The sequence below is a fragment of the Dermacentor silvarum genome, chromosome 7, assembly GCF_013339745.2.
Source record: "Dermacentor silvarum isolate Dsil-2018 chromosome 7, BIME_Dsil_1.4, whole genome shotgun sequence".
In the NCBI taxonomy this organism is placed as follows: domain Eukaryota; kingdom Metazoa; phylum Arthropoda; class Arachnida; order Ixodida; family Ixodidae; genus Dermacentor; species Dermacentor silvarum.
The window spans coordinates 56,638,326-56,665,561 of record NC_051160.1 but is presented as its reverse complement, the minus strand read 5'-3'; the positions used below and the strand labels follow the sequence as shown (position 1 = coordinate 56,665,561).

At 48.0% G+C, this 27,236-nt stretch overlaps 1 protein-coding gene across 2 annotated transcripts in view; it reads right to left on the bottom strand.

Annotated features, from left to right (window-relative positions):
- Positions 1-26: 26 nt before the first annotated feature.
- Positions 27-27,236, bottom strand: part of LOC119458878 (ankyrin repeat domain-containing protein 12-like) — an 86,675-nt gene continuing 59,465 nt past the window's right edge. Inside the window, exons 1-10 of one of the 2 annotated variants that reach the window (XM_049670716.1) lie at positions 23,831-23,933; positions 23,475-23,733; positions 17,118-17,357; positions 14,900-15,007; positions 13,801-13,999; positions 11,611-11,744; positions 10,798-10,961; positions 7,642-7,778; positions 6,694-7,022; positions 27-5,115 (exon numbers count right to left, since the gene is read on the bottom strand). In XM_049670716.1, the coding sequence (XP_049526673.1) occupies positions 158-5,115; positions 6,694-7,022; positions 7,642-7,778; positions 10,798-10,961; positions 11,611-11,744; positions 13,801-13,999; positions 14,900-15,007; positions 17,118-17,357; positions 23,475-23,733; positions 23,831-23,863 (6,561 nt within the window). In that variant the 5' untranslated portion in view covers positions 23,864-23,933 and the 3' untranslated portion in view covers positions 27-157. Of the gene's footprint in view, positions 5,116-6,693; positions 7,023-7,641; positions 7,779-10,797; positions 10,962-11,610; positions 11,745-13,800; positions 14,000-14,899; positions 15,008-17,117; positions 17,358-23,474; positions 23,734-23,830; positions 23,934-27,236 lie in introns of those variants that run through there. The other variant, XM_049670715.1, reaches the window with a different exon arrangement.

Sequence of the window (27,236 nt, the reverse complement as noted above, 5' to 3'; positions counted from 1 at the left end):
GTCACCCTGTCCTCGTCCTCAGCGGACGATCCTCCGGAGACGTGCTTTTCGACATCGCTAAAACCCGAGTCCTTGAGAGTGGTCGCCGTGTAGTCGGAGCTACGCACACTCGACTCCGGCGATCGGTCGTAATCGGACTGCGTTAGGCTGTGGCGCTTTACGCCCAGCGGCTGGAGAGAGAGACTCTTCTTGTCCCTGCCTTCGGAGACGCCGGTCGGACTCTCGCCGTTTCTCGCTGAAATCTGTTGTCCCGCAGCGGCTGCGGCAGCCGTGTCCGGAGGAGTGCTTGCCGTCTTGACGATGGACGGCAACTTCTGGAGTTGGCGACCTTCGTCCACGTTTCGCTTGTCCAGACTGACGCCGTTCGTAACCGGCGACGCGAGCTCTGCCGTGGCTGGCATTCGCTGCTCAACCCTGAAGGCAGCCTGATTTCGGGAAACAACAGCTCCTTGGATCTGATCTCGTCCAAATTTCCGTAACCCATTGTGTCCCACGACCTTGTCTTTCGCAGGGGTCCCGGTTTCTTCAGCAGGACCACATCTTTCAGTGTCTTCGCGCCGGCTGCAGTTGCATCGGCGTTTTCGATCGGACTACTTGACGCGTCTCTTGTGGCTGCCGACTTTGAGAGTGCGATTCTTTCCAAGGGGCTTGTGCAACTGTCACTAAGAGCATGCTGGGCTTCTATGTCTTCCGTTGACGTTCCCTTTGTTTGTCCCAATGGTATCAAAGGGCTTGTTCCGCTGTGGGTAATTGATGGCTTCACCTGCACACCGGCGGAATCACTCGCTGTAGTGGTTCGCATTTCGCCGATGGGACTTGTGCCAGTTTCAACCAGAGTTCGTATAGCCGTGATATCTGTCATAGGTGTCTTCGTGGCTTCTTCTAGCGACGAGGACCTTACAGCTATGTCTACTTCTGTAGAACCGCTGCTGCTACGGGACAAGTGAGAGTATTCGAAGGCAACCGGGCTACACGCTACGTCAACAAATTCAGCCCTGACTCCCTTTTCATCTTCGGGTGTAGTGCCAAGACAGACGTCAAATGTTACGGGCTTTGTGGTAGCGGCCGTGGGCATACCTTCGGCAAAGGGTCCGGCCGACTCAGGAAAGGGGCTGCTAGAAGTGTCCTTAGTATAAACCTTGTGAGGGCTACTAGCCTGTTCAACGCCAACTGTCTGAGCGAATGGACTGACTCCAGCGCTCACTGCAGGAAATGTCTCTGGTGGGCTTGTAGCTTTGTCGAGCGTCCCATCAGTTGTCCTTATAGGGCTAACTGCAACGCTAGTCAGTTGTCGTTCATCAGCGAGGGTGATATGGTCAAAATCCGGTGGGCTGCAGGAGGCGTCTCTGGTCTCCCTTGCCGAGTCAACAGCAATTGGACTGCACTCCTCATCTCTCATCGTTTGTAGGTTTACGGGAGATGTTGCTGTTTCCTGTTTCTCAACAGCTGCTGATTCTGTGGCGGAAAGCATGGGAGTACATGATGCTTCCGCAGTCTGCTCATCCAGTGATCCTGTCCATGTCTCCTTGTCAGAAACTTCTACTATCATAGGACTGATCAGCTCGTCCTGCCGAAACAGGGCGATCACAGGACTTGAAGTGCTGTCCTTTAGTTCGACAGCGATGTCCACCGGACTGCTCTGTGCGTCCACTGTAATGTCAGCTGGGCTAGAAGCCGCGTCTGCCTTTTCAGCTTGAACACCTTCTATGACGGGGCTGCACGTAGCATCCTTCATTTCTTGTACGTCATCGCTAAGCTCAGCTATCGGGCTACAGGCAGCGTCCGTTTTCTCACGATCCTTTCCAGCGTCAGTGGCAACTGGACTGCACGTAGCATCTTGCATGGGCAGGTCAATGGACTCCGAAGGGCTGCACGACGCATCGACTTTCTGCACAGCGGGACTGCACGCGACGCTGCTAGTCTCCTCTGCAACAGTGCTGCAAGCAGCTTCTGCTGTGTACTCTTCTTCAGGGCTGACAGCCTTTTCGGCTACTTCGGTCGAAGACTGCCTAGTACCACAGGCGGTGTCTACTACACCGATGTCGTCGGGTCCACACGCTGTCTCTACAGTTATGGGCCCTGAAACTGGGCTGGTTGCAGAGTCTCGCATCGGCGCGATCTTTTGGTTAGGACTCGTGCTGGATGAAGCCAGCTGCTTTACGTGGGTCAACAGGTCACTAACTGCCTCGGCTACTACTGGCGGGATATGCGACTTCTTGGACTGTGACTCATGTTCATCACTTGTGCCCTGACAGCTCTCTTTAGATTCCAAACTTTCCCTTGAATCCGCGCCTTCTTTTCGAGCACCTTCTGAGGGAACGTGTTCTGTGCTTGGCGCTGGTTGTTTTTGAGACGCAAGTTGCTCTTGATTGCTGGGAGATGTACGCTGAACACGACTGTACAGGTCTATAACTGCTTCGGCAACTGCGCTGGAAACCTTGCTTTTTTCTGTTGTCTTGTCCTGTTCGATCGAAGCCTCTTTCTCAACTTTTTCTGTACTAGCAACGTCTGCAGTTGAAAATGCTGGCTCACCCTCTGCAACCGTGATTTCGGATGCGTGTTCTACAATTTCCTCCTTGCTGATTTCCCTAAGTGTTTCTTCAGAGGTGACCTCTTTCTTAAAGCGGACATTTGATATTTCTTTTGTGACACTCACTGTCTCTTGAGAGGACTCAAAGCTTTCTGGCGCTGCCTCCAGCTCTTCACTCGAGCTAACAGAACTACGCGTACTTCCCAGCTGATCACATTTATCATCGCCAACCACAGGGTATACACTATCTGTATCTTTCTTACGTTTGGCCTTCTCACCACCGTCACCAGCGCCGTTATGCTTGTCGGTCGTTTTATGCTTGACTTGATGTTTTTGACGTTGCTCTTTCTTAGAAGATGCTTTAGATTTTATATCATCCTTGGGAGTCGTAGCCTCACCAGTAGCCCTTGTCTCCAAGATTTCGACGACATTAAGTTCCGTAGCATGCTTCTCAATGATCTCCTCCTCGCAGATTTCAGTTGAAACTATTTCTTCTTCCGAGCGGCCACTCTCTTCAGCACGACGCTCTTTAGATGACCTGCCCTTCGTGGTTGTTGCTTTCTTCTTGGTAGAAGTCACTTTCTCACTGCTTTTTTGACCTTCAGAGTCATGATCGGTTGTGACTTCGGACTTTTTTGACTGCGCTTTCTTAGTTCCCAGGTTCTTCTCCAAAACTGTTCGCTTTGTGACAGTAGTATCACTCCGGTCAATTCGTTCACTCGTGCTCTCCGCAACAGACTCACTGGATGACGCTTCTTGCACGACCCTCTCTTCTACCTTAGTGCGGTGTCTTTCGATTTTACTAACCACGACGTCCTCAGAAACCTCAATCCCAGCACCCCCGTCTTGTCCTGCTGCATCGGTAGCGGCTTTCTCACTTCCTTGGCTATCGGATCCCTCTCCGAGATCTGTGTCCCTTTTACGAGATCTATCTTTTTTCGCTTCTCCTACCTTTTCCTGTTCTCGAGGTTGCTTCGATGACCTGTCTTTTCCTTTAGCTTGATAGGTGCTCTTGCGTTCCGCTGCGTCTCTGACCTTCTGGTCCTTTTCTGAAGAGCGTGGTTTTTTAGCTCCTCTTTCCCTCGAGGCCCTTTCGTCCTTCAAGGCTTCTTTTGTGGCACCCTCTTCATGTCGCGCAAGAAGTCTATCGCTGCGTTGCTCTAAAGCACTATCAGACATGCTAGTCTCACTGAAGAACTCTGCCATGGTCGCGTGGCTTTCGATTTCTTCGTACTCACGGTGCATTTTGGTATGAGTAGCACTCTCTAGTCGCTCATCTACGTTAACTTCTTTTGTACTGTTTAAGTCCCGGCTTGCAGTGTCTCGTGCATCCCTGGCCTCGGACTTTACATGCATCGATTCCTTTTTGCCACCGTCGTCTACGGCACTGTCTGACCCTTCGGCTGACGATGACAGCTCTTCCTTACTTTCTGAATGTCTTCCATCAGGGCCCTTAGCAGACCTACGGCTATCTTTCTTAGTGGATACACTGTCCTTTGGTCGCGTTTTCACGCTATCTTTCCGTGATACCGATGCATCCTTGTGCTTCGGTTTTTTGTCTTCGGAGCTGTCACTTGATGCGCTCTGGTCTTTGTCTGAAGCACCCTTAACAGCAGCTTCCGAGTGCCCCCCACTTTTAACAGCCCGTCGCGGTGTCTTCTCCTGTTTCTGTTTCCTCATTTTCGCTTCATCGGCCTCTCGTCGTCGTTGCTGGCCTCCGGAGGGTTCTCTGGAGAGACTTCGAGCAGCTCCCTTGGTTCTGGAACCTTTATCTTTCTTCGTAGTACTTGCAGGCTCACTTTCGGAGCTGCTCCGTCCTGATGAGGAACTTCTACGTTTGGGACTTTGTCTAACTTGTTTCACAGTGTGCTTCACTTTGTCTTGGAAGCGTGCGACCTTTTTCTCCTTCTTTAATCTTTCATCTATTGTTGATTCCGCTGCTTCAGATTCTTCACGAATCCTCGAGTCGCGTAACGTAAGTGTTTGACTGGTATCTTTCAAACGTTCTTGAGAAGCCTGATCAGCTTGAGTCCTGCTCCGTCGTGCTGACAGAAGAGATAGGAACCGTTCGGCCGCCCTGATAACCGCAGGGGATTTCATCGGCTGCCGCGACGTTCCCTCGGGTACGTCTCCAAGCGTGCGGGCGGCCGCGGCATCTCTGGTCATGAACCTTGCCCTGGCGTCGTCTTCGGAAGATGCTCGCCCTGTCTCGCTACTCTTTTGCTCGCTGAAAGTGACCGATGTGAAACCCTCGGGCGTCGTCTCGACGTTGTCCCGCATTTCACCAGTGACCCTGACCTCATCGCCCTCACCACCAAGAGGTCTGCGCGTAATCCTCTTCACGACGTGTTCCTCTGGACCATCCTGCTTCTTGACAATGACCTCTTCAACAACCCGATGTGTCGTGGACGAATCAAGCATAGTGTGCATTTTCTTCGATTCATTGAACCCCGCGTGCTGCTCCTGAGAACCAACTTTCCGCCGAGAGCTTTCCCGCATACCCACACTCCGTTCTTCGCCTGACGATGAGTGATCTTCTGTTCCCTCGCTGCCTTCCGCAAAGCCATCGCCTTTGCCCTTGGAAGCTGCGCAAAAGAAGCCACAGAGGCACGACTGAATGTTGTTTTTTGACAAGAAACGCTATTTTACTCTCAGTCAGGCCAATTAGCTTATCGGTTTTGCCAACGATATTTCTTAAAATTAAAGACTTAAGCCGTGTGGTAGTTCTCGTTCCGACTTTAGTGCCTGCTGCTGAATGTCGAGTTCATGGAGACCGATCTTACGTGTGTGGGTCACTTACACTAACCACCACAAGAACGGGAGGTGATCGTATGGCATTCCAGCAACGTCCTAGCAATAATTATTAGCGCTATCCAGCTGCCATTCAGATGTTTCCGGAAGGTTCACAGAAACGGCCTGCGTTCCGGAAATTATGGGGGCGTTAGATCGTGACCATTGGTGAAAATCGAGAAGACTTAACGGTGTAAGATTAGGTTATGTGAGCGCCATTCACGAATCAGTAGGACATTTAATATCGGATATATAACGATTTCTAACCACAATACGTGTCGCTTGCGTTTACAAGATCCGCAATGTTGATGAAAGTGTGAAGGCGTGACACAAGAATGAACAGTGGATAAAGTGCGATTAAGCGAAGGTCAAGACCTCGTTGTTTGGTCAGTCTGTGCTGGTCGTTTCCACTACAGTGTGTATACCAACCGAACCACACAGGCGCACTTCCACTGAAAGTGAGTGCAGTAGTTTGGGCAATGCCGGAGGGACCCACAACCTTACATGAATTTTAATTTATTCGTATGCTATTGATCGTATTCCATAGATTCGAACTTTGACACTGTTCAGAATAGCGGAGTATTGTTCAGAATAGTGGGCCGAGGGTTTCACATCGCCGCCCGAGCCGCCCGAGGGCTTCCCATCGGTGCGGTGCAGAACCCACGGCAGCCGCATTTCGATGGGGGCGAAATGCGAGAACACCCGCGTACTTAGATTTAGGTGCGCGTTAAAGAACCCCAGGTGGTCCGAATTATTCCCGAACCCCCCGAAACGGCGTGCCTTATAATCAGATCGTGGTTTTGGCACGTAAAACCCCATACTTAATAATTAATGGTGGTGCACAACCTTATAAGCGTACCATGTAGTGACTTTACAGTAGCTATAGATATTGTGCGACGCGTATCGATAGTTGTCGCGGGTGGGCATCCCATCTTTTTGGAATCTTATTTTTACACTGTGCATGTGTCACAAATTACCTGCTGTGACTGCAGAGCGCGAACGTGGCAAACAACTCTCAAGCATTCGCTGCCACAGTTGTGGGGTGAACCAATGTCAGTATCGCGTAAACTTAGATAACTTCTTTTTAAATGCGAGAATCTACGTGCGACAACCACGACCTGGCTATGTAGCACGCTGTTGGGGGAGGGGGCTTCGAAGTAATGTTTACCACCTAGGGTTTACTAACGCGTCCACCTAAATCTAAGTAGACGAATGTTTTTTTTTTTGTATTTGGCCTCCATCGGCGCTAATTTGCCTGTATTAAACGTGCTGCGTTGGACATATATAGAAGACCACGACGATGGCTCTGGAAGATCCAACTGAATGAGAAACCCACAAGAAATCGTCGTATAAAGAAGGCAAAAGAAACCCACCTCCAGCCCGTTTCCGCTTGGGTTGATGGACCCTTGCGCCTCCGGAAGTCCTCACGTACACGTTGGTGATTATGGCCTGCTTAAGCGTGCGGCCACCTTCGATGAAGGTACCCTGTTTTGTCACGGTCTCCTCCGCGTCGCCCGGCTGCCGGGAGGCCCGATACTCGCGCGACTCGAAGTAACCGGAGTCGGTTTGCACCGACGACTCCAGCGTCTGCACGTGCTTGGCATCGAGCATTTGCAGCTCTTCGGGCGCCAGTCCCGAGACAGCCGGTGGCGCCTCTGAATCGCACAGCTGCTCGGTCTTGTGCAGCTTGTTGATGCTGAAGCTGCGCGAGGCAGAAAATGGTGAAAGGAAGGCACTCTAAATGACGCATCCAGGAAGCCTTGGTAGGATGCGTTTCACAAAACCATGCTCCTGTGAGCTAGTAATTCATAAGAAGCGAGATAATTGGACCAGTTTCATGAAAAAAAAGTTGCATGAATTTGAAGGACAGGTTGGCACTATTACGGGGCAACCGCTAACCCGCGCAACGCATATCTAAGAAGGAAATTACAGAATGACAAACACTGAAGAGAGCCCACACTTTGAAAGGATGCCCAGATGTGTCTGGCCTGTTGGAAATCTTGCCATATGTATAACGCTTTCTAGTAGTTGTTAAGAAATTATTTACGAAGGCAGTATGGATCATCCGCCCACATTTAACTTGTCGACAACATTGGCCATTATGTAATATACGTCTCGCAGATATCTTCCCTGGAAATTTAAAAAAATCGAGCAACACGTAAAGTTCACTGCATTGTCTCGAGGTATAAATCACATTAGGCTGTTTAAATTCGTGTCGGAGAGTCGGAAGTATTTGGTTAAATAAAACCTTCTGCAGAATAGCGTTCCATGAAATTGAGCTTTGAATGCAATCAGACCGTTTATGCCATAACCACATGTACCTGTGCTGCAGCCATCGGTCGATATCATGCCGGTCGGTCATCTTGCAGAAGGGCAGGGCGCCGTGCAGGCGCAGGTACTTGGCGCAGCCGCGGTTGCCGCGCTGGAGGGACGCGTCCAGTGGCGTCAGCAGCTGGCCCTGGTTTACGAAGGGTTGGAACAAACAAGGGAGGCAAACGCGGTGTCAAGCAACGGCGTACCGCCCGGCCACGAATGTTGAACCGTATGCCTGCAACACCAGTGTCACTCCTCTAAAGGCACCCCTCAATTCATTGTAACTTTTCTGCGGCATGAGTGTGGTTTAAGAAAGTCGTTTTGCTATGTTGATTATGTCTGTGTGTCATACCATCGCCCACACTGTGTTGCACATGAGTGCAGCGTCAACAAACCTTGCTAAAAATTATGTAGATCCAACTCACGTTTGAAACCATTGCGAAGCAAAGGGTTCGCGAAGCTGGTAAATTAAACGTAGTAGCGATGCGCTTGTATGTTGTGTGGATCTGCGATCATCACTGTGTGGCTATTCAAGTCACTAAAAAAAGCAACAGTTTACTTCGTCGTCCGGCTATTGATGACTAGCGAACTTCACTCTGGCCCCCACTTAACCAACGAAGACATACCCGCTGGTTCCTGCACCCTTCAATATTAGTCCAGACGGCATTTTCAAAAGGAGCACAGCTTTGAAACCGAAACCTTTGCCAAGCCTCTTATTGCGTTGACATGTGCTTGATACCTGAACTAAGTGCGCAAAAACAATCGCTCATACGTTCTAGAATTTTCGACTGACGTCTCTATAAGACAACGTTGCAATGCATTACAGCCCCACAGATTTGTTGCGTCGGCAAGAAAAACGCGTCTCATGTGATAGATCGAAGCTCCGGTACTCGTGCTCTTCGTCAAAGTTGATGAAGCTCCATGCAAGTCACAAATGAACCCTGTGGTTTCTCCGTTCGCGTTGGATTAACACTTTGAGCGTGTGAAATGAAGTTGTGCGAGTGAGGTCGCACATGCATATTTCGTGAAAGCAGAGGTCAAACGTGATCGGCAATTAGGTTGAGCGTGAGGAGTTAATTTGTTCCGTGCGCTGTTTTCTGTTGCTTCGCCGCCGCAGCTATTAAAGTTTCGCACGGTAGGACGTTGCGCGTGTTCTGTCTCACTAGCGTTCCGTGCACCAAGTAAGAGCCAAGGTATCACAAATGCTACGCAAAGTTTTATTCCTAAGAACTCTTATTCAAGCATGGGAAAGTTAAAAATTAGCTTGTAGTAGTGATTTCGATACACTGAAGCGAGTAACCAGTTCTGAGCCGTTAAGCCAACCAATTGATAATTCGTTACTACAGAAATGAGGCTTTGTCACAAACAACATATGACTATTTTTATTTAACAGATGTACTCTCCATGTTCTGAAGTAAAGGTTGAACGAGTTATTGTAATTTTGCGGGATGTGTAAATGTGTTTGGGTACTGCAGTGTTAATTCTGTCTTTGTGCTTCAGGCGCTCGAACGTATTGAGGACTTCCATGCTTAAAGATGTTAAGGCTTCAAGCACAGCGGAATAACATGGGCGACTCCGCATACGCGCAGCTGGGTGCACTATATTTCATGACGTCTCAATAGCATAACCACAAACGACAAAATAAATGTTAATTAAATGCAAAATGGGAGTCCGGAACACGAACGCACGTGCGATTCAACAGGGCGCTGCGTGGTGCAGCAGCTACAGTTTGAGGATAGATCGCGTGGGCCTTGTATGTATGCAGCTGATGAGTGACATCGTACCTGCTCTTCCATTTTTTCTTGCAAGCAAATCCTGCTTCGATGGACTTTGCTTTGCTGTTTAGACTTTTCAATTGCCTTTGTTGCCACGAACGACTTGCATTATATGCACAGCGAAGAGCAGCGGGAGAGCACCAAAGAAGAATGGTGAAAGCATCAGCTATGCGTGTACCTATGCTGTCGAGCTAGCAGCTTCGTTTTGCCGCGCCTTCCGCCAGGTGGCACTTGGTGCTTTGCAGCAATTCAACAGAATTCTATTGATACGACCTAACTTGATCTATTACAGTCATAGGTAACGGTACAAGGTAGAAATTGAGAAAAAAAGATGAATGAAATGCATAGAAAAATGCTAGATAAAAATATGTATAGCATCCCTGATTAAATCAAGCAGGCTAGGTGACTATTTGTCACCGCCCGGTTTCAAAGGGGATGCCATTAAATCATCATCATCATCAATTCAATAGATGGCGCTTGACATTTAGAAGATGCTCTTTACACACATCTCTATGGGTAAAGCCCAAATTCATATGTATGAGCCGATGGAATATATGCGTGATACCTGCATGGGAGCTGTTTGGTGCGATAGCAGCAACAGCGGCAGCCCCGGTCAGCAAAGTCCGGGAGGGTTTGCAAAGAAAGATTCGTTTACAAACTTTAGTACAACAGCAACATTACAAGTTTATTATGACGAGCATTGAGGGTTGCTGCAGAGTACTTTCTTTTTAGAAGCTGCTCGCCAATTTTACGTGCAAGATGAGTATAGCTTAATAAGCAGCTGTTGCATAAGGTTACTGAATGCAAGCCGAAAGAAACGTGTAAGTTTGAAGCCCAAAGAGAAATTCCAAAAAAAAAGCCTTCTAATATAGCGACGCGCCACTGTGGCTGAGTGGCTATAATGTGGCGCTGCTGAGCTCGAGGTCACGAGTTCGATGGGGGCGAAATGCAAAGACGCGCTTGTACTTAGTTTTCGGTCTACGTTTAAGTACACCAGGTGGTGAAAATTCACCCAGAGTCAGGCACTACGGAGTGCCTCATATTCAGATCGTGGTTTTGGCAAGTCAAACCCCAGAATGTAATCATTATGAGCATGCGAGGTGTTCTTGTTCTTCTGGACAACGGAGTCAAATTTCGGTTGGGGACATCAAGGAAGCATTACAACCAAGTCTGCGAACATTGTAACTTCCCGTGCTGAGTCCCTAAGCCTGTACGGCTCGCTTGCATTCATGATCGCTATAGCCCAACAATCGACTTCTTGAGACGCAAAACCTCTGATTACGCTTCTTTGAGCGACGCCTGCTGTTGGCTGTTGCCGGCGTTACAGATGTCCTATGATGTACGATATTAAGTTTGTGTTAAAGGCATGGGAACGTCCATACGGCTCACCTTTGAGTTCCGCATGACCGGGTTGACCTCCGCGCCTCGATCCATGAGCACTTTGCACATCTCGACGCTGTTGGCCATGGCGGCCACGTGAAGCGCGCAACGGCCGTTGTTGTTCGGCGAGTTGACCGCCGATGGCTGCAGCTCTAGGAGCCACTGTACAAGATCTGCGTTACAGCAGAGCACGTAATGTCTTAACTATGGTTTCTAAATCAGGTTGTCCTTCAATGTACCGCACATATACATATGTGGCACTCTATTAGCGAGCTGCCATTTGTCTACCTGCCTTTCTTTTTATCAGCTCTAATGTGTACCCGGCTGTAGCATAAATGTAGGCGCATTGCGATGCTTTGAAAGCTGAAGCAGTAATTTCAAATCAGTACAAAGGACACCTAACTTGCATGCTTGCATTTATCATCCGAAGAAAAGGTATTTAGACAATCCGTTTACAGAAAACATGCATAAGTTTGTGCATATAGACTTTGTCCTATCTATCAACAGCGTGTCTACTTGCCGCATTTATCTTGTTGTCTACCGTCCGTAGAACTTGTGAAATCAACACGTTTGGAAGTACGTGGGCTAATAAAAGACCTAAAGAAGAGCGTTAGTGGCCCTTGTGAAAGTCTATATATAGGTTCCTAATTGGCAAAATGAGAAGTCTATATGTGAAGGCCGCTCTGCTGTATGGGACTGGAATGTCCATATTCTGCATAAATGGAGAGTATTCACCTATGAGCAATCTGCCATTTCGCATTAGTGCCATCGTTTTTTTTTTTTTGATCTCAACGCGGATGGGTTGAGCTCGGTCATGTATACCTTTCCGCCCTGACTGCACGGCTTCATGGAGGGGCAAGTCTCCACGCTGGTTGCGCATGTAGAGGTTGGCACCATGTTGCCAGAGTATCTTGAGCGTCTCCATCTGTCCTTTGGCCGCTCCGCAGTGGGCGGGTCTGCAAGCACGTCAGGACACAGTGACATGCTGTGACATGGTGACACAGTAACGCGATTATCTCTGACCATCTGCGCGATGTTCTGTAATTTATGGAAAAAGCGCTTGTATCTTTGACTAAGTAATTTTTCTCCGCTCACACAGAAAGCACATAGCCATTACGATAATTTTACTACACTCGTATAGCGCAAAACAAAGAAGAAACAGATGCAGATATGACCATGCTGGACCTAACTTCGAAGCCATCATCGCGCTTTGTCACAACAAAAGTCCCATCGATATGTAGACGATGTAGTACGTTGTAGACGAAATGGTACATTAAGAGGAAGAAAACACAGTCCGGAAGTTCGCCCTTGCTGTACTGCTTTATAATCAGTTTGCTTTCCATTCAAAGTGCACAATTTTGGTCAAACATAGGGATTTAACGATTACAGCGCATTAGACGAAGAATTGTCATTGTCGCCTCTGCGCTCGATGTTTAACTATAACTTACAGCGCCGCAGTATAGACGTACACGAATCCGCACGCAAAAGCACTGACACCACCAGTAATATAGGTATAAGCGGTGATTACAACAATAAAAATTAATCATTCCTTGTCTTTATGGGCCGTCATCTACGCAGATGTCGATCGCCTTACTTTGTGATGTCAAACAGGCATTGAAGGTTAATTATTTTGCATTTAGGAGAGTACCTTACCATTTACTTGCTCATCGAGTGGGTGAAATGTACGAGTCTGCCTTTCCGGCAAGGCACCTTAAACATTTCAACGGGTTCATGCATGGGAATTGCCGTATTGGCGGCAATGAGCTCGCCTTCGCGGAGGCGTAGTTAGATTTCCTCGAGTCTGCTCCCACCTCAATCTCGTTTTTGACGACAGACGCTAGCGCTATCATATGCTGCACCAGGCACGTCGCAAAGGCAAGTTGATAGCCTTAGCCGGATCACCACCACTTCCGAGTCCGTCTACTTGATTTAGTGATTTGATTCTGAGTGCTGCAGAACAGTCAAATGAGTGAGACTATAGAATTTATACACAAACTGATACTTGCCATGGCCTTTACCCGCAAATATCCACTTTTCAGTGGTCATTTGGTAGTCATGATTCCGATAAATATATTGTACCGAAGGTGATTGCTGTGCATCAATTGTACTCGGAAGAGAGACCGTGACAGTGTATCAAGAATTGGACCCGTATTCACAAAGAGCTCTTACGCTGAACTTGCTCGTAAGATAAAATTTTAACCAATGGTGATGTTTCACAGATTATTATCGAAAGTGGCCAGCCAATGGCAAAGAGCACTTACGAACGAGAAGCTTTGTGAATTCCGTTTTCTGGTAAATTTCTGAAGCCGTATTTTGGTTTCGTCGCAAATATTCCCTGCTCGTGAGGCAATGACCTCTGCAAATCAGATTGTCTGATAGAACGGAAACTTTATGAGTGATCTAAGTAGAGCTTCTGAATTTGTATTTTACATGAGTGCGCATGTGCACACTTATGTAGAAGGAGTTTCTTCGTAACAATAATCGCCGCATTCGTCACGCTCTCGTTTTCCTTGCCTCTCTCGTTGGCCAAACGCTCAGCAGCTGGCTAGAACAGACAGATTCAGGCTGGCCTCACAATATTTCCACTCTAATAACACCCTCCCCCCCCCCCCCCTCTTCACCCCATTTCTGTCCCAATGCTAAGAATTACAGCTCCTGCCACAGATATTTGACCGGAGCAATGACGTTAATTACGCTTCATATGTGTCCTCTTGCACAAGTACTACCCTGCGCTTTTACGTTCACAAATACGATACATTAACGGTGTTATTCACCAAAATAAAGAAACGTGCGCTACTGCAGGTTGTTGAACGGAAGTGAGCTTCGGACACGATGGGGCTCTGCTGCTGGAAGTGTGAATCAAAACTTCAACTTCCTCGAACCTCAAAACTGGTGGGCACCACGCGTGGCGCCGCCATGCCGAGCACTTAAATCCAATGCTCAAGCAGCCGGAAACAAACAAGGTGCCCTCGTGGCACGCTCTGTGCCGCGGTGTATGCCTGAAAAACTCACGTCCTGCCCTTGTGGTCCTGGCGGTTGGGCGCGGCACCGTACTTGAGTAGCAACTGGGTGCAGTCGGCATGGCCCAGGGTGACAGCGTAGAAGAGCGCCGAGCAGCCGTTGCTATCCACTGCGTCCACGTCGGCGCCGCACAGTGACACCAGCGTCTCCAGGCAGTCAACGTGACCGCGACTGGCCGCGCAGTGCAGAGCTGAATCCCAAGGAAACACGCGTCAATGCAAAGCTCGCCTCGAACGTCAGGTGTGTAAGCATGATGCCAAGCTGTGACCCGAGCCTACTTCTATAAAGTGAAGCGGTCGTGATACCATCGCCTCCAAGATCTGAATACTCGTGGACCACACAGTCTCGGAGGCAGCACCACAGAGTTTCGTACTCGGAACTTTAGAGATAATGTGGGACTTGCGCCACCTTACACCGCCAGTATACCTGTACAGCTGTTCAATCAGTAGCATGGTATGACGGGCAGTGCACAAATTGTCCTAATTTTCATCCCTCTGGGGCCTAATGACTTTGTGTATAGTTATATTAACGCTTCTGAAGGTCACTTTTATCGTGTTTGTTTGTGAAAAATTATCAATAAAGCATCGAATTTCTACCATTTGCTGGTTTTCAGAACATTGCAGAAAAACGAAAGATCCACGTAAAATATAAAAATCATTATTACGAATACTGTGAGCTATTTCTCAAGCATAATCTCAAACATAATCATAAATGCATACAGGAAAATATTGCGGAAAAGTTACGCGGTGGAATTTATGCAACATCAGGAAATATACTTAATTGCAAAACACTATACCGATCCAAGGAACAATTTTGACGCTAATGCCATAATAAATTGAACCACCTGTAAATATAAGAAGAGTGCAGCGCGCTTCATTGCTGAATCCGTGCACAATCGTAGAGCAACCCACGCAGTATACGTGTGATTTTCACGGTGTCCGAACAATTACAGTGCAATGCTCACATACATTGCTCGAAACCGCGCGCGTAGGGCCAGTCGACCAATTCAACTTTACGCAAGAATGGCTACAACGACCTTTACAACAGAGGAAGTACACAGGGGCTGGTGAGGCTTATAACAGACACTGACCTGTGAGGCCGTCTTTGTCGGTGGCTGCAACGTCCGCTCCAGCATTGACCAAGGCCAAGATAGCATCGCTGCTTCCCGACGGGCAGTAGGTCTTGCTCGGACGTGTCTCTGCATATCAGTGCAAATAGATGAAACATGCAGACAACCCGATGTTTTACTGCCGCGTATAAGTGTCCTCCAACTAGCCAGAGCTGAGCACCGTCGCCAAGCTGACGACGCGCAACCCTCCACATTCAGCAGGCTCCCTTCTCACTAAGCTGCTAAGTGAGGTGCCGAAAGGGGAAGGGGGGGGGGGAGGGATCGCTGGATTTACATGTCCCCCATGACGAGCTTTTTATGTCCCATGACACACGTATATGCGTAGGATGATGTTACTGCCCACCAGTGACTAGTCATGCTGAATGCCCGTGAACACTATGATTTTTGTCGATACACCACGCATATACCTTGTGGGATCTCCCTTTACATTAGCTACACGCGTTTTGAGAGATATCCTGAATGCGAGCTCGATTGGCCTGATGAGATTTGCATGGCGTACTTCAAGTTTACATGAGAAATGGGTGAGGCATTTCAGTGAAATTATGCTGAACGATCATACTGGCAGCGTATCTAGACAATAACCACTACTCAACACGCTAATAACTCACGCAAGCAGAAAACAATGCTCGTTCGCATACTTGTTCAGTTACGCGCACCTCAACGACGCGCTCAAAACCCAGTGGTCTGCAAGCATGGAGGATGTTTACCCTATCTCTGGCTTTACGTTCGAACAACTTGACGCATGAAGGCGGGTCACATCGTTATTCCCAATGCTCGTAGAAACGTACACTAAAAGGTCATCGTGGTATTGGTGAAAGGCTGTGTGCTATATCGCTTATACATGATATTGCAAGAGTACCTATCAAGAGTGACGTATCGATATACGTCAGATGCACACATAGAACCATGCCTTGTTACAGAAGACATGGTGCCTTGATCATGACCGCCGGGTTTCCGGTAGTATACCGCAGTCGCGGTATATAACACTGAGTATAACACTGAGTATAACACTGAGCATAACACTGAGTATAACACTGAGCATAACACTGAGCATAACGTTGGGGGCAGTCGCGCAGGGTTGATCATGCCTTGTTTCATTTTTGCAGGGTTTCATGCCTTGATCATGCGCTGTTTCAGGCCTTGTCCACGACGGCGTCTAGAGTTGTCCAATCATCTCCAAACGAGCGACACGATGCTCTGGTAGGGCTTTTGTATAGCGCGCTTCTCTCTTCAAAATGGTGACAGGTGTCTTACGTTTCTTCTAACAGCGGAGTTGTTTAAGCGTGGCAAAATTAAACTGGCTGAGTGTAGCAAAAGACTGGTTTAGCGTGGCAAACGCTAAAATTGGTTGAACGTGGAGGAGCCACGTCATAGCTGAGCCGAGCCCGTGTTCAACAAAAGTCATGTGACCATGCTAATGAAAGAGTGCGCGCGCCGGCGGCCGGGCATTTCTCCGCTCTACCGAGATAACAAGAACAATCAGCAATAAACAATCATATAATATCAAAATACCTTAAAAACTCATCAAGAGGCAAGCTAGGCACAAAACTTTCGAATACGGGCGAGACGCCATTTCTGTGCACACGCTGCGTCATTGCGGGCAGTTGGAGCAAGGCGCGCTAAAGCTCTGCAGTTTTAATTCGTAATCATTTTACAAAACAGATCGCGGTAGTGCTTTGTGACTGGGGTGGGTCGGCGATACCCTCCTCCCATAGCTCGGCCTTGTGGAGAGGAGGAAGAGTGTGCTATCTGAGCTATGTGAGGGACAGCGCTGCCGGAGTGAGGAGAGTGCTGGAGCACCGCCGATGGTTAGAGGAACGACACTGATCGTGTCAAACGCCATGCCATCGTTGCTTGAAAAGCTGCGTCTCACCCCAACGAACTTCGTTTCGAGACGGACGCTGCAGCAGCGGTTATTCATATCGGAATATTTCCGGTTGGCGACAACACCGGGCCATCGGCAACCAAAAAATATCCGTCCAGTGAAAGAAAAACCCCAAAAAAGAAAACCGTCGTCGCATCAATACGTCACCGAAAAAAAAAGCGTTGCTCGTCGCAAGGCAATCAGAACGCGGGATTACGAGAGAACGGAGGGGTTAAAGGCGGGAGGTGCTCGCAGTCATCCGAACGGGGCATCAGCGCTCGGGGACGGAAACTCTGCAACGTGGTCCACGCTCACCGACACTGGCGGCCCACAGGAGCGGTGGCCTCCCGTCCTGGTCCCTGACGCTGACGTCCACCCCCAGCTCGATGAGCCTTCGCAGGGCAGCCAGGCCCACCCGGACGTCGTTGCCCATCTCGCTGTTTGGGCCGCACATCTGGGCGGCGTAGTGGATCGGATATGCGCCGTGGATGTCCGCCGTCGATGGGTTGGCGCCCGCCGACACCAGGATGTCCATGCACTCCAGCTCGCCACAAACTGCGGGCCCAAGACGTGCGCGAAAGGCTATGATGACGCGGTTAAGAGCACCCTGGGCGTCTCTAGAATGCCCTCTGGACTGTTGTGAACACGCCTGGACCTACCTCAAAAGCACCTCACAAGCTCGAGTACGCGCCCTTGTACTCATGCCCAAGAGTCCAGAGAGAGAGTCTTTTAGTCTCTCTCCTATGGAAATTTCTATAGACAGCAACGGTTCATAAGAAGGGCTTTCACATGTAGCACACAGTATGCCTCTATCGTTGGTACTTACCAGAGAAAACAACACGTAACTGGGAAATTACTTCTAATATGTTTTTTACGCAAGTACATAGGTCAACACACTTCTCCAGAACGCGCGAACAACGTTCTCAGGACTGCGTTGGCGATATCTGAACACCACATATTGCACAAAATTAGCTGTATGGGAGGTTTTGTGACTAAATATACAGTTTCCATTGATTTCTCTCAACCTGGTGGTCGGCTTAAGCTTTGGTAGCTGCTTTGGCCCTTAGGGGTGTGTTCTAGACAAGTGTATTGACCTCTGTACATTTTGATTACTTTAGCTTGTTGTTCTTGAGCAATGTTTTTCTGATTTCGCCCATTTTTTTTGCATGTTTTCTGCCGCTTTTGTTTTCCTTATAGCCTCCATGGAATGGAGAAAACGCCTGAAAAAAAGATCACAGTACAGTTTGTCTCATTTTTATGATGTTGCCCAGATGCAGCAAAAAGAGTCCTGGGCGCCCTGTACCTTCCAAGGGCGTGGCGTAGAATGCACACTGCCATAGCGGTCATTGCACACAGGCCAAGCGCTGTTGTCATAGAGACCTGGTACGTTCGCGCTGAAAAGTGACACGTTCTTTTTATTTTTATACACCACTGCGCAGCAATCGCACCCGCCACCAAAACGTTCTATAGATTCTCTGCGCGCCTGCTTAGCACTTATTATCTTTATGTCCAGCACACAATTTGGAATTATGCTTTTCTATTTTTTTGCGCAAGTAATGTCCGCCTCTTCGAGTAGACCAGGTCATGAACTAGAATTGTGCTACCTGCCACAGTCAACGTTTATATTTTAGGTGCGAAGCACCTTATGCGCCCGGGCTGTCGGCGTCTCCTGTCATAATCGTCGTCGTTGTAGTCGTAGTCGTCGTCAAGGTAAAGCAAGCGGATCGTGCTCGCGCTCGGCACGCGCTCAGCACGCGGTCGACGTCGTCGTCGTCTTCCACAGCTGCCTGCGTTGCCGCCCATCATTCCAGCGTAGAATTTCACTTCTCTTCTGTCGTCGTAATGAGGAGGCCGCGTTTACGGGGTTATGAGCCTTTGCTTAAGGCAGTATGACCCCATAAGCGGTGCATCACTGCATGCTTCGCACCTCCCCAGGTTTCATGTTAGTGGAGCTGCATTTCGCTCAATGGGTCATTTGAGACTTACGCATAATTTTTTTAAAGTGTTCGATGAAACACCCAGTATAAAGCAGCCAGAACAACGTTCTGCCTTCTTCTGCTGGCACGGGCGATGTGCGAACGCACACTTTAGCGTTCCTGCTAAGCAGGTGTGTGCAACCTGTGTGCACAGCACACTGCGTTGCATATGCTCGTCTGAGCGGAACGGACAGTAAATGTCAAGTTAAGCTATCTGTACCCAACAACAGCTTTCTGAGGCAACACAGCCAAAGCTAGGCGCACGCGGTCGCACGTGTGGAGTTTCTGCTCTTGTGTTACTACGCCAAGCAGTGCCGATCGTTTTGCTGTCGGTTTTCAGGGCCAGGAAACCAAGACATGGACACCAGAAAGCCAAAACTAGGAACAGCAAGTAACGGAAATCCGTTTTCTAAGCATGGTTGTTATTTGGTATGAAATTAATCTTGAACAAAAAATGTATAATTGGTACCAAAGAGAATGAAAATATGTACAATATATGTGTCCCCCGCACTGGCGTGACGTTGTCAGTTAAAATTTCTTTAGTATATTCTGCGGTTCTACCCTCTTTAACCACTCAGGCACAGATTGTTGCATTTTCTGCAACTGGATAAGCCTTGCTCTATACGTTCACGGAAGTAGATACTCGCTGGTTGGGCATTCGGGTCGCAATGGTAGTACGCCATTCTGCAGCGCCATAAACTGTGGAGACCCATATGCATAGTTAAATCATAAGGAAGCCCATTATCATTATTTATTATCAAATAGCTAGTGCCATCTGGATCTATCGGTAATTCCTCTTTTATTGCTCTCGTTAGGAATCCCAAGAGTAGACCCCCTCTCAACAGTGAATGAAAACGCGTTGAATATCTGCCATCCGATTTCTTGTAAATAGCGAAGCTGGTAGCCCAAGGTAAGAAGAAATCGTGCTGCCCTAACTATGTTTTTACTTATAATACGCCAGTGTAAAGCTCGAAGCAAGGTTTTGTTGCTGGCTGCACTGGCATGTTTTTTTGTTTTTGTTTTGCACACTTCAAAAGCCGCGCTGAAGATGACTGTACATTGGGACATGTAACACAGCGTCACATACATCACTGAACAATTGTTTTCTTTTCCCCATTACATAAATAATGATTCCAAATCAAACACTCAGAAATAGAACAGCATCAATAATTTCTTTAAAGAAATCGCGATAAGGGCTGACATTCTTTCGGTTCCAACCGCGAAATGGGTAAACGTGCCCCTGAACTTCATCTGTCAACTTAGCGCAAGAACAAATCTTTGAAGTCTCGAAGAAAAAAAAAAACATGTTTACAATTCGGCTATAGAAAAAGGTGCGCCACTCCTATAGCGCGACATCCTGCAAGCGCTGAAAAGGCGTCGTTCCCAGCTTGACGCCCGCACGAAGACAGTAAGCACGCGGTGTATTATTGGTATGTTCAACCGGAAACAATGTAGGATCTGCATATGTTAAATACCAATGAGAAATTATATACCGCTGCCCTAGAATATTCCATGCCATCTTTTCAATTTTTGTCTCACTTTTTTTGTCTGATGCTGTTAGCACTCGTTTTCTTTAAAAGCGTCGAGCGGGACACCTAGAAGCATCAGGGTTGTCGTCACCCAGCTGATATTTGCAGAATGTACGGGGTGGATGACCACTTTCCGTGCCAGAACCTTAGGCATTTCTGCCAATTAACAAAGCTGTCTGTGACGTCAACGAATCTTATCACAGCGCTGACAATGTTCTGAACGCCCTTATCTTTGTTGCGTAAGGTCATACCGTCTCCTTTCTACAACAATCCGACTTCGTTGACTGCAGACGAAAACACTAAGTACGCGCATTCGTTTCCGACGATGGACAGACATAGCGTTTCTATGTAAATACAATAAACAGCGGGTTCAGTGGGTAGCCGTGACACACGGAACGCTTGATATTAACGAGGGTCGCCAATGCATGACTGATTATTAGCCTCGTAAAGCAGTTCCGATGAGCCATGGCCAGCCACTCAGGGGTTACGCGGCCGAAATTTACATGTTAGAGGACAGAAAACAATATTTCATGTGTAACGCAGTCGGATGCCTTCTCAAGGTCTAGCTTTAGGAGCGCAATGCCATCGTGTGAGTCGTCAGAGGACTACGACACGCAACTGAACGTACATTTTTACTAACTTCCATTTTACTAACCATTTCACTAACATGCGAGAGCACGTGCAAGCAAAATCATCTATCAATCTAGCTCTTATACTCTGCCAGTGTTATTAAATAAGTTAAATCAAGAAATGTTTGACCATTTAGAGAATTCAAATATTGTTATTAAACAATTTTTCCTGAACAAGTTTATGTGATGATAGCGCATGCATTTATAAATTGTTTCTTTCTTTCCCATGGCGTTGTTGCTATTTTCTTTTGTAGTGCAATGAATAGCGCTGTTTATGACCTTGTGTTTTCTGTTCGTTCGTGTGAAAAATTACCTTTTGTTGTTGGTCTGCTGTACTGCTAATTTGAAAAGGGGGCAGGACCTCTTTCAAGCGTACGAGCTTTTAGTCCGGTCTCCTTCTCAACTTCAGTGAATATAAAAGACTGATTGATTGATTGATTGATTGATTGATTGATTGATATGGCCCTCGTCAGTTTCCATTTGGCAGCACACACTGGAACGCAACGGGCGAGTAATTCTCAACTTCACTTTCGTATTTCCCGTCGTATATGTTTTTACGAGTACACTTTTCTCAAGCATTCTTCCCTCGACAAACATCAAACATCACCTTTTCCCTCGTGACATCACTGCGTCGACGTCTCATAGTGCGCCTTCGTGTTAACTGCTGCTTGCATTTCGGCAAGCCTTGTGCACGATTTACTCACTAAACGTGAAACATTCAATGAGACTACGTGCCGCATGGGATGTCAATAAAGACAACTGCACGCATCGTATTCATTTTAATAGCATTTAATTGCCCGTTCACGACACCTTCACGCCATCTAAATTCCATCATGTTCATTTTATGTGCATAATTTTTTTTCCAGTAATAATTCTTCGTGAATGTGCTCAGTTGCAGTCTTGAATTGCGAACGGTCACTATGGGCGCTGTATTATTGACTTGACCGTTGCTTTTTTTTTCTGTGCTGCTTTCGTTTGGACTGTTACGAAACTTGTATCGAGCCTATTGTAGTTTTTTCTATAGCAGTGGTGCTTGTCATCACATAGTGGCCTAGTTCGTATCCAGGCACACTTGTTAATTTGTACTCTTATTATAAAGCGTGGCATCAGGGTGCGCTCATCTGCACTATGTAATACCCTCCATTTACCTGCTCTCTGCCTAATTCATAAGATAATCTCCAGCATGCCCCCCGACTGACCTCCCTCCCTCTCTCCCAACCACTACAAACAACTCACCGTTTACACAATCATCGTCACTTCAAGCGCATTTTTGGACGCACCAGCGCTTTGAATTCATCCGCTCTACACTAAGGCCTGAAAATGTGGCACAGTCTTCCTGATGTCGTTAGCGTTCGTGACCCTGCAAAGTTTCGACATGAGCTGCCAGATTTTCATGAGTGTTTGTCCTCATTGTTGTCTCCTATTATTGCTTCTTTACCACGTTCATTGCCCCTCGATATAACTGCTGTTTAACCTTGTTTCAACATGTACGCCAACTGTTTCTGTGTTCCTCACCGCTAGTTTCGTTAGCTGTTTGCTACTTTTTTTCTTTTTTTTCCCTCGCTATCTGCTATATAATTTCGCCATGTTCCGATGTGTGTATCATAACATTCCGCTTATGCCTGCGCAATGTTTGTAACACATTCCAGCTGTAAGACACTTCTATTACGTACCACACCTCCTGGAGTCTGGGAGGTCAGTGAATGCGTAAATAACGTCGCGGAGATAGCGTGTATTTAAAATTCTTTACAAGGTCGCAACACTCATAAGCTGCCAGCCTCTGGCCACATGCTCGCTGTCGTTCTCAGACCGACAGTACCAGTTCCTCTAGCGTCTCACGACAATGTAAAATAGAAAAAGAAAATATTCTGCCGATCCCACGCACTGTGGGAATCAGTGTAAGCGAAGTTAAGCATCTCGACAAGATGCGCGTATGCAGCGACGAAAGATCCCCGCAACCATCAGCCAAGCGGCGAAGAAGCGTGACAGCAGTGCCATCGCCGACGAGGAGGGGTATGCTGTAAGTATCCACATAGTGGACATTTCCACTTCGTCTGCTGCTGAAGTGCTGGTTGGCTGGGGCGCCTGTCTCTTTTTGACGCCAGCCCAGCCAATCAGAACTTCAGCAGCAGACGAAACGGGCATGGCCACTAGGTGGACCCTTACAGAATACCCCCCAATGCATCTGAACGTCCCGACGCGACAAATCTCTCGCGCTAGAGCACGCTTGTCTAATGAAAGCTGGCGCGTCGCATGCGCTCTTGCACAGTCGTGCTGTCGCGCGCACGTGCTGCTAGACGTAAAGCACGATCTAATCATCTGAAAGAGCTACTTGGCGTTGGCACGAGAGAAGTACATGTACGCGATCGATTATGGACTAATGGTTAGAGCATTGGGCTATTGCGCTCGTAAACCGAAGTTCAAACCCACCATCGGACACACAATTATTTTAGCGGTCACCATGTGCACGGTCAGCCTTGTTTCGGGAGGGTTTGCTAAGAAAGCTTCACTGTAAAACAGAGCCCGTGCGTCCCTCACCTGTGGCCCAGTGCACGCAGGAGTGCTTCTCGTTGTCGACGCAGTTGACGTCGGCACCGCGCTCTACCAGGAAGCGCACCATCGTGCGGTTGCCCGAGATGACGGCAAAGTGCAGCGTCGTGTAGCCTTCTTCGTCCTGCACCGACGTCAGGCCCGGCTCGTAGAGCAGCAGCAGCTCGGCGCAGCCCGTGGTCAGGTTCTCGGCGCAGTAGTGAAGCGCCGTCTTGCCCGAGCGGTCGCGGGCGGCCGTCAGCGAGGGCTGCGAGAAGTCGTGATGACACGAAATTACCGAACCAGTCACGCCTGATCAGAAGCACATTTCGATCATTTGACATGAAGCTACCAAAGAAACGTACCAGCACGGCAGAATTGATGACAAAGCACATCATTGAAGAGAAACGAGCTTCAAAATACTTCCGTAAGGTTGCGGTCGTCAGGGATGAAACGAGAAAGAATGCGTTAACCACGATTATAGTGTCAGTTCTAAAGAAGGAGCAAAACATTTGGCATACTTCAGCGACTCTCTTATACTGTACTCGTATACTGCGACAAAATACAGCAGATCCTCACAGTGGCCACTGGCATTATTTGTTTACCCTCTACTCATGGCTCGTACCCACTATAGGGGATTCATCGTAGTGGTTGTTGTTGTTGTTGTTGTTGTTGTTGTCTAATAAATTTGGCTGTGCTCTTAAGAGGTTGGCGGGGTACCCGACAAGGTGGATAGGCCAGGATTGACTGTGTAAAACATGAAGGTAAAAATATTGTTTTACATTCGTCCATGCATGGTGAAAACAACACAGAATCGCTTCATTTTCCAGACAACTTGAGAGTAAATAACACTCTATGTAAATATACAGCAAAGAAACAGATCAACAAGCCATCAACAAACAAACAAACAGAAAATAATTGAATAGTGAGCAGTCTGATTTATCATGGAGCTGCAAGATAAAGATGCGAAGAAAATCTATGAAAGAATAATTGCTTTAAAATGCGCACAAAATCGTTTTCGTCTTCTGCCCTATCGCCTTCTGCGACTTCCTAAACACACGACAGGCGGAATCACTCCCGAAGTCTGCGTGAAGCTCAACACCTAGCGCCCTTTTTCAAGCGCGAAATTTGCCCGATAGACCACTGGTTAGCGTATCCAGCTCTGCAGCAGAAGATGAAGCGACGTGAATTGGTAACTCAGGGGCGGTGGCAGACAAATGTCGAAAGCGCGTATGCGCTTATTTTCACTACTGTCTGCACTCTTTGCTGGCGTTCGCATTTAACAACTAACGCGTTGCAACCACTTGGACGTTGCGCCTTTAAACGGAAGCGTTGAATATCATGGCCTCTTCTATCGGCAGGTCTGTGTTATCTAGGTATGCCTATAATCCAACTATATACGTATATACAGGTAGTATGATGATAAGTGAATTCGAAAAGGTGTACCTCGAGAGGTATATTCTCGTGAAGCAGGGAGAAAGACGTGTGTGCTCCTGCAGGATCGCTGCCCAGTTTCCAGAAAGCTGTTTCTTCGAAGTAGTTGTATTAAGATATTAAGAGTGTCAGTTGCCTTTAAACACGCACTTTGAGACGTGGTCCGCATATGACTAACCGAAGTTACCCGCCCCTCTCGTGTTGCAGATATTTTGACCTGTCATTACTACACTTTTTCTATAGCGGCAGTGATTCAAAGTGATATCATAGCTTCGGTCATAATTTTTTATATTATTCGTATTTTTTTGCATTTCCTCAGGGTTTTATCACACGAAGCCCTGCTAGAGTATTTTACCTTGCTACCTCGGTAGGCACAATATCTCTACCCGCTTCTTTATGCGCGCTCATAGCGAGTAAATATTCAACTAGCATTTAAACTTCCTGTGTGCTATGCTCTATTTACGAAGCAGCATACCGGTGTCTGCTCGTCGTTAGAGGCCTACAGTAAGGCTTTACTGAAGCAACCAAAATTACGCAGATGAAACGCCGAGTACATATGAGACGCACTAAATTCTGTACTCTTACAGTGAAGAAAGAAAAGAGAGGGCAGAAACTTACACTTTTCTTTCTCGGAAGTCCGTTCCATTTTGCTAGCGCAAGATTCTCAGGAACATTGAAGTAAAGCGAGTGGAATCCACTGCTTCCAGAGTTTGGAGACATGTCCCAAGAACAGACACGGCCCACTGGTTTTCCGGGAACTCGTGGTCACAGGACGGTTGGTTAATTTTTCAAACTATGTACTCGCTTCAATCGCACAGAACACTGACCACTATCTGCGAGTGCCTCGTTCACACTCGCGCTCGAACAAACCTCCGGTTTTGCCTTACGATGACCCCTTCTAGTGTGTCTCAGGGTCTTCGTGTGGTGGAGAGAAGGCTTTTGTGCGCGTCACACAGCCATCCGATGTATGGCGGAGAACCATGCCAGGCAAACGCTTAAACTCGGTAACCCACGACAACTAAGACGTTCTATTGCATCCGGGACCACAACACTGAGACGTCACTCTCCTTTGGTGCACTGTCGAGGCAAACAAACAAAAAGACTGTTTCTCGTTGAATCTGGCACGGAACGGACGGGACGCGCTTTACAGACAATCGTTTCCGCCGTTGAAACGAAAGGGAAAGAACATTCGTTGGCACTGGTGGACCATCACTTTGGCAGGAAGTTTTCTTTCAGGCTATCTAGCCATTCCACTGAATAGGTTGCCAATCTCGAAGATGCTGTAGGTAGCACAAGTCCGACACAGAGTGCGAAGTTTCCTCGGGGAAACGGTCAGTTCTTCGTTAAGCCAGTACGCAGTACACACATTGCCTGACTAATGTAAGAACACTGGGATTGATTTTCCAGCTTCCCGCAAAAGGCACGACTGCGGGGAAGTTCGAGAACTTCTGGTAGCCGGTGACACGAACTACCGAAATGCTGCCTTCAGCGCCCTCTACCACGTCCGCGTTCGTCCATTACCTAACACGTCATAACACACAGCCGTCGACAAAAGCGGGACAGTATAGCTAAAGAGGCATCAGCGCTTCGGAGAGGAGGATGCCGGGAATTGGGCGTGGGAGAACGTATGCTAATGGGCACAGTAGCTATAAGCTTTTAATTTATGATGGCCAACGAGGCGCCGTTCGGCTCCCTTCATTTGCGCATGCGTTTATCGTGCCCACTTCCGGGGTGCACGTTCCGGTCACCGTCATTAGCGTGCGCGCTCGAGGGTAGATCGCGCATAATACGAAGATCCGCACGTCAGCGCCGTCCGGCATTTTCAATGAAAGTCCCGTTGTCCGCGCGACGACATAAAAGGCGGGCAATAACAGGATGATAGGTGACCGGTATGCGTTCCACGCCCACGGCTGGGACGACGTCTGATCACGGCGCGCGCACCCATCAAGAAGCACGAAAGACAGACTATCACCGTGGTCCCGCTATATAGAATCCCTACGTACGGCATAGACCATGAACGCTGTGGTTGTAATATAGCTGTCGGCGACGAAGTCGAAGTGGCCGCTCTACAGAGAGCAGTTATTTGACGACGATAACAGTCGTTTTTCGCGTGCTGACACGTTATGCCGCTTTTCTCACATCGCTGAGTGGCGAACAGTCCGACAATTTTAGGGCGAATAGCGTTCTTAGCATTGTGAGACCAGTTTTCTTTCCAGCTATCTAGCTATTCCACTGAACACGTTTGCCGATCCCGGCGATTGTACAGCCTAAGTATGTGGGTCGATCTCGAAGGTTGCGTTGTCTAAAATGTGGGGCCGTTCACGTGGCTATCTGTCA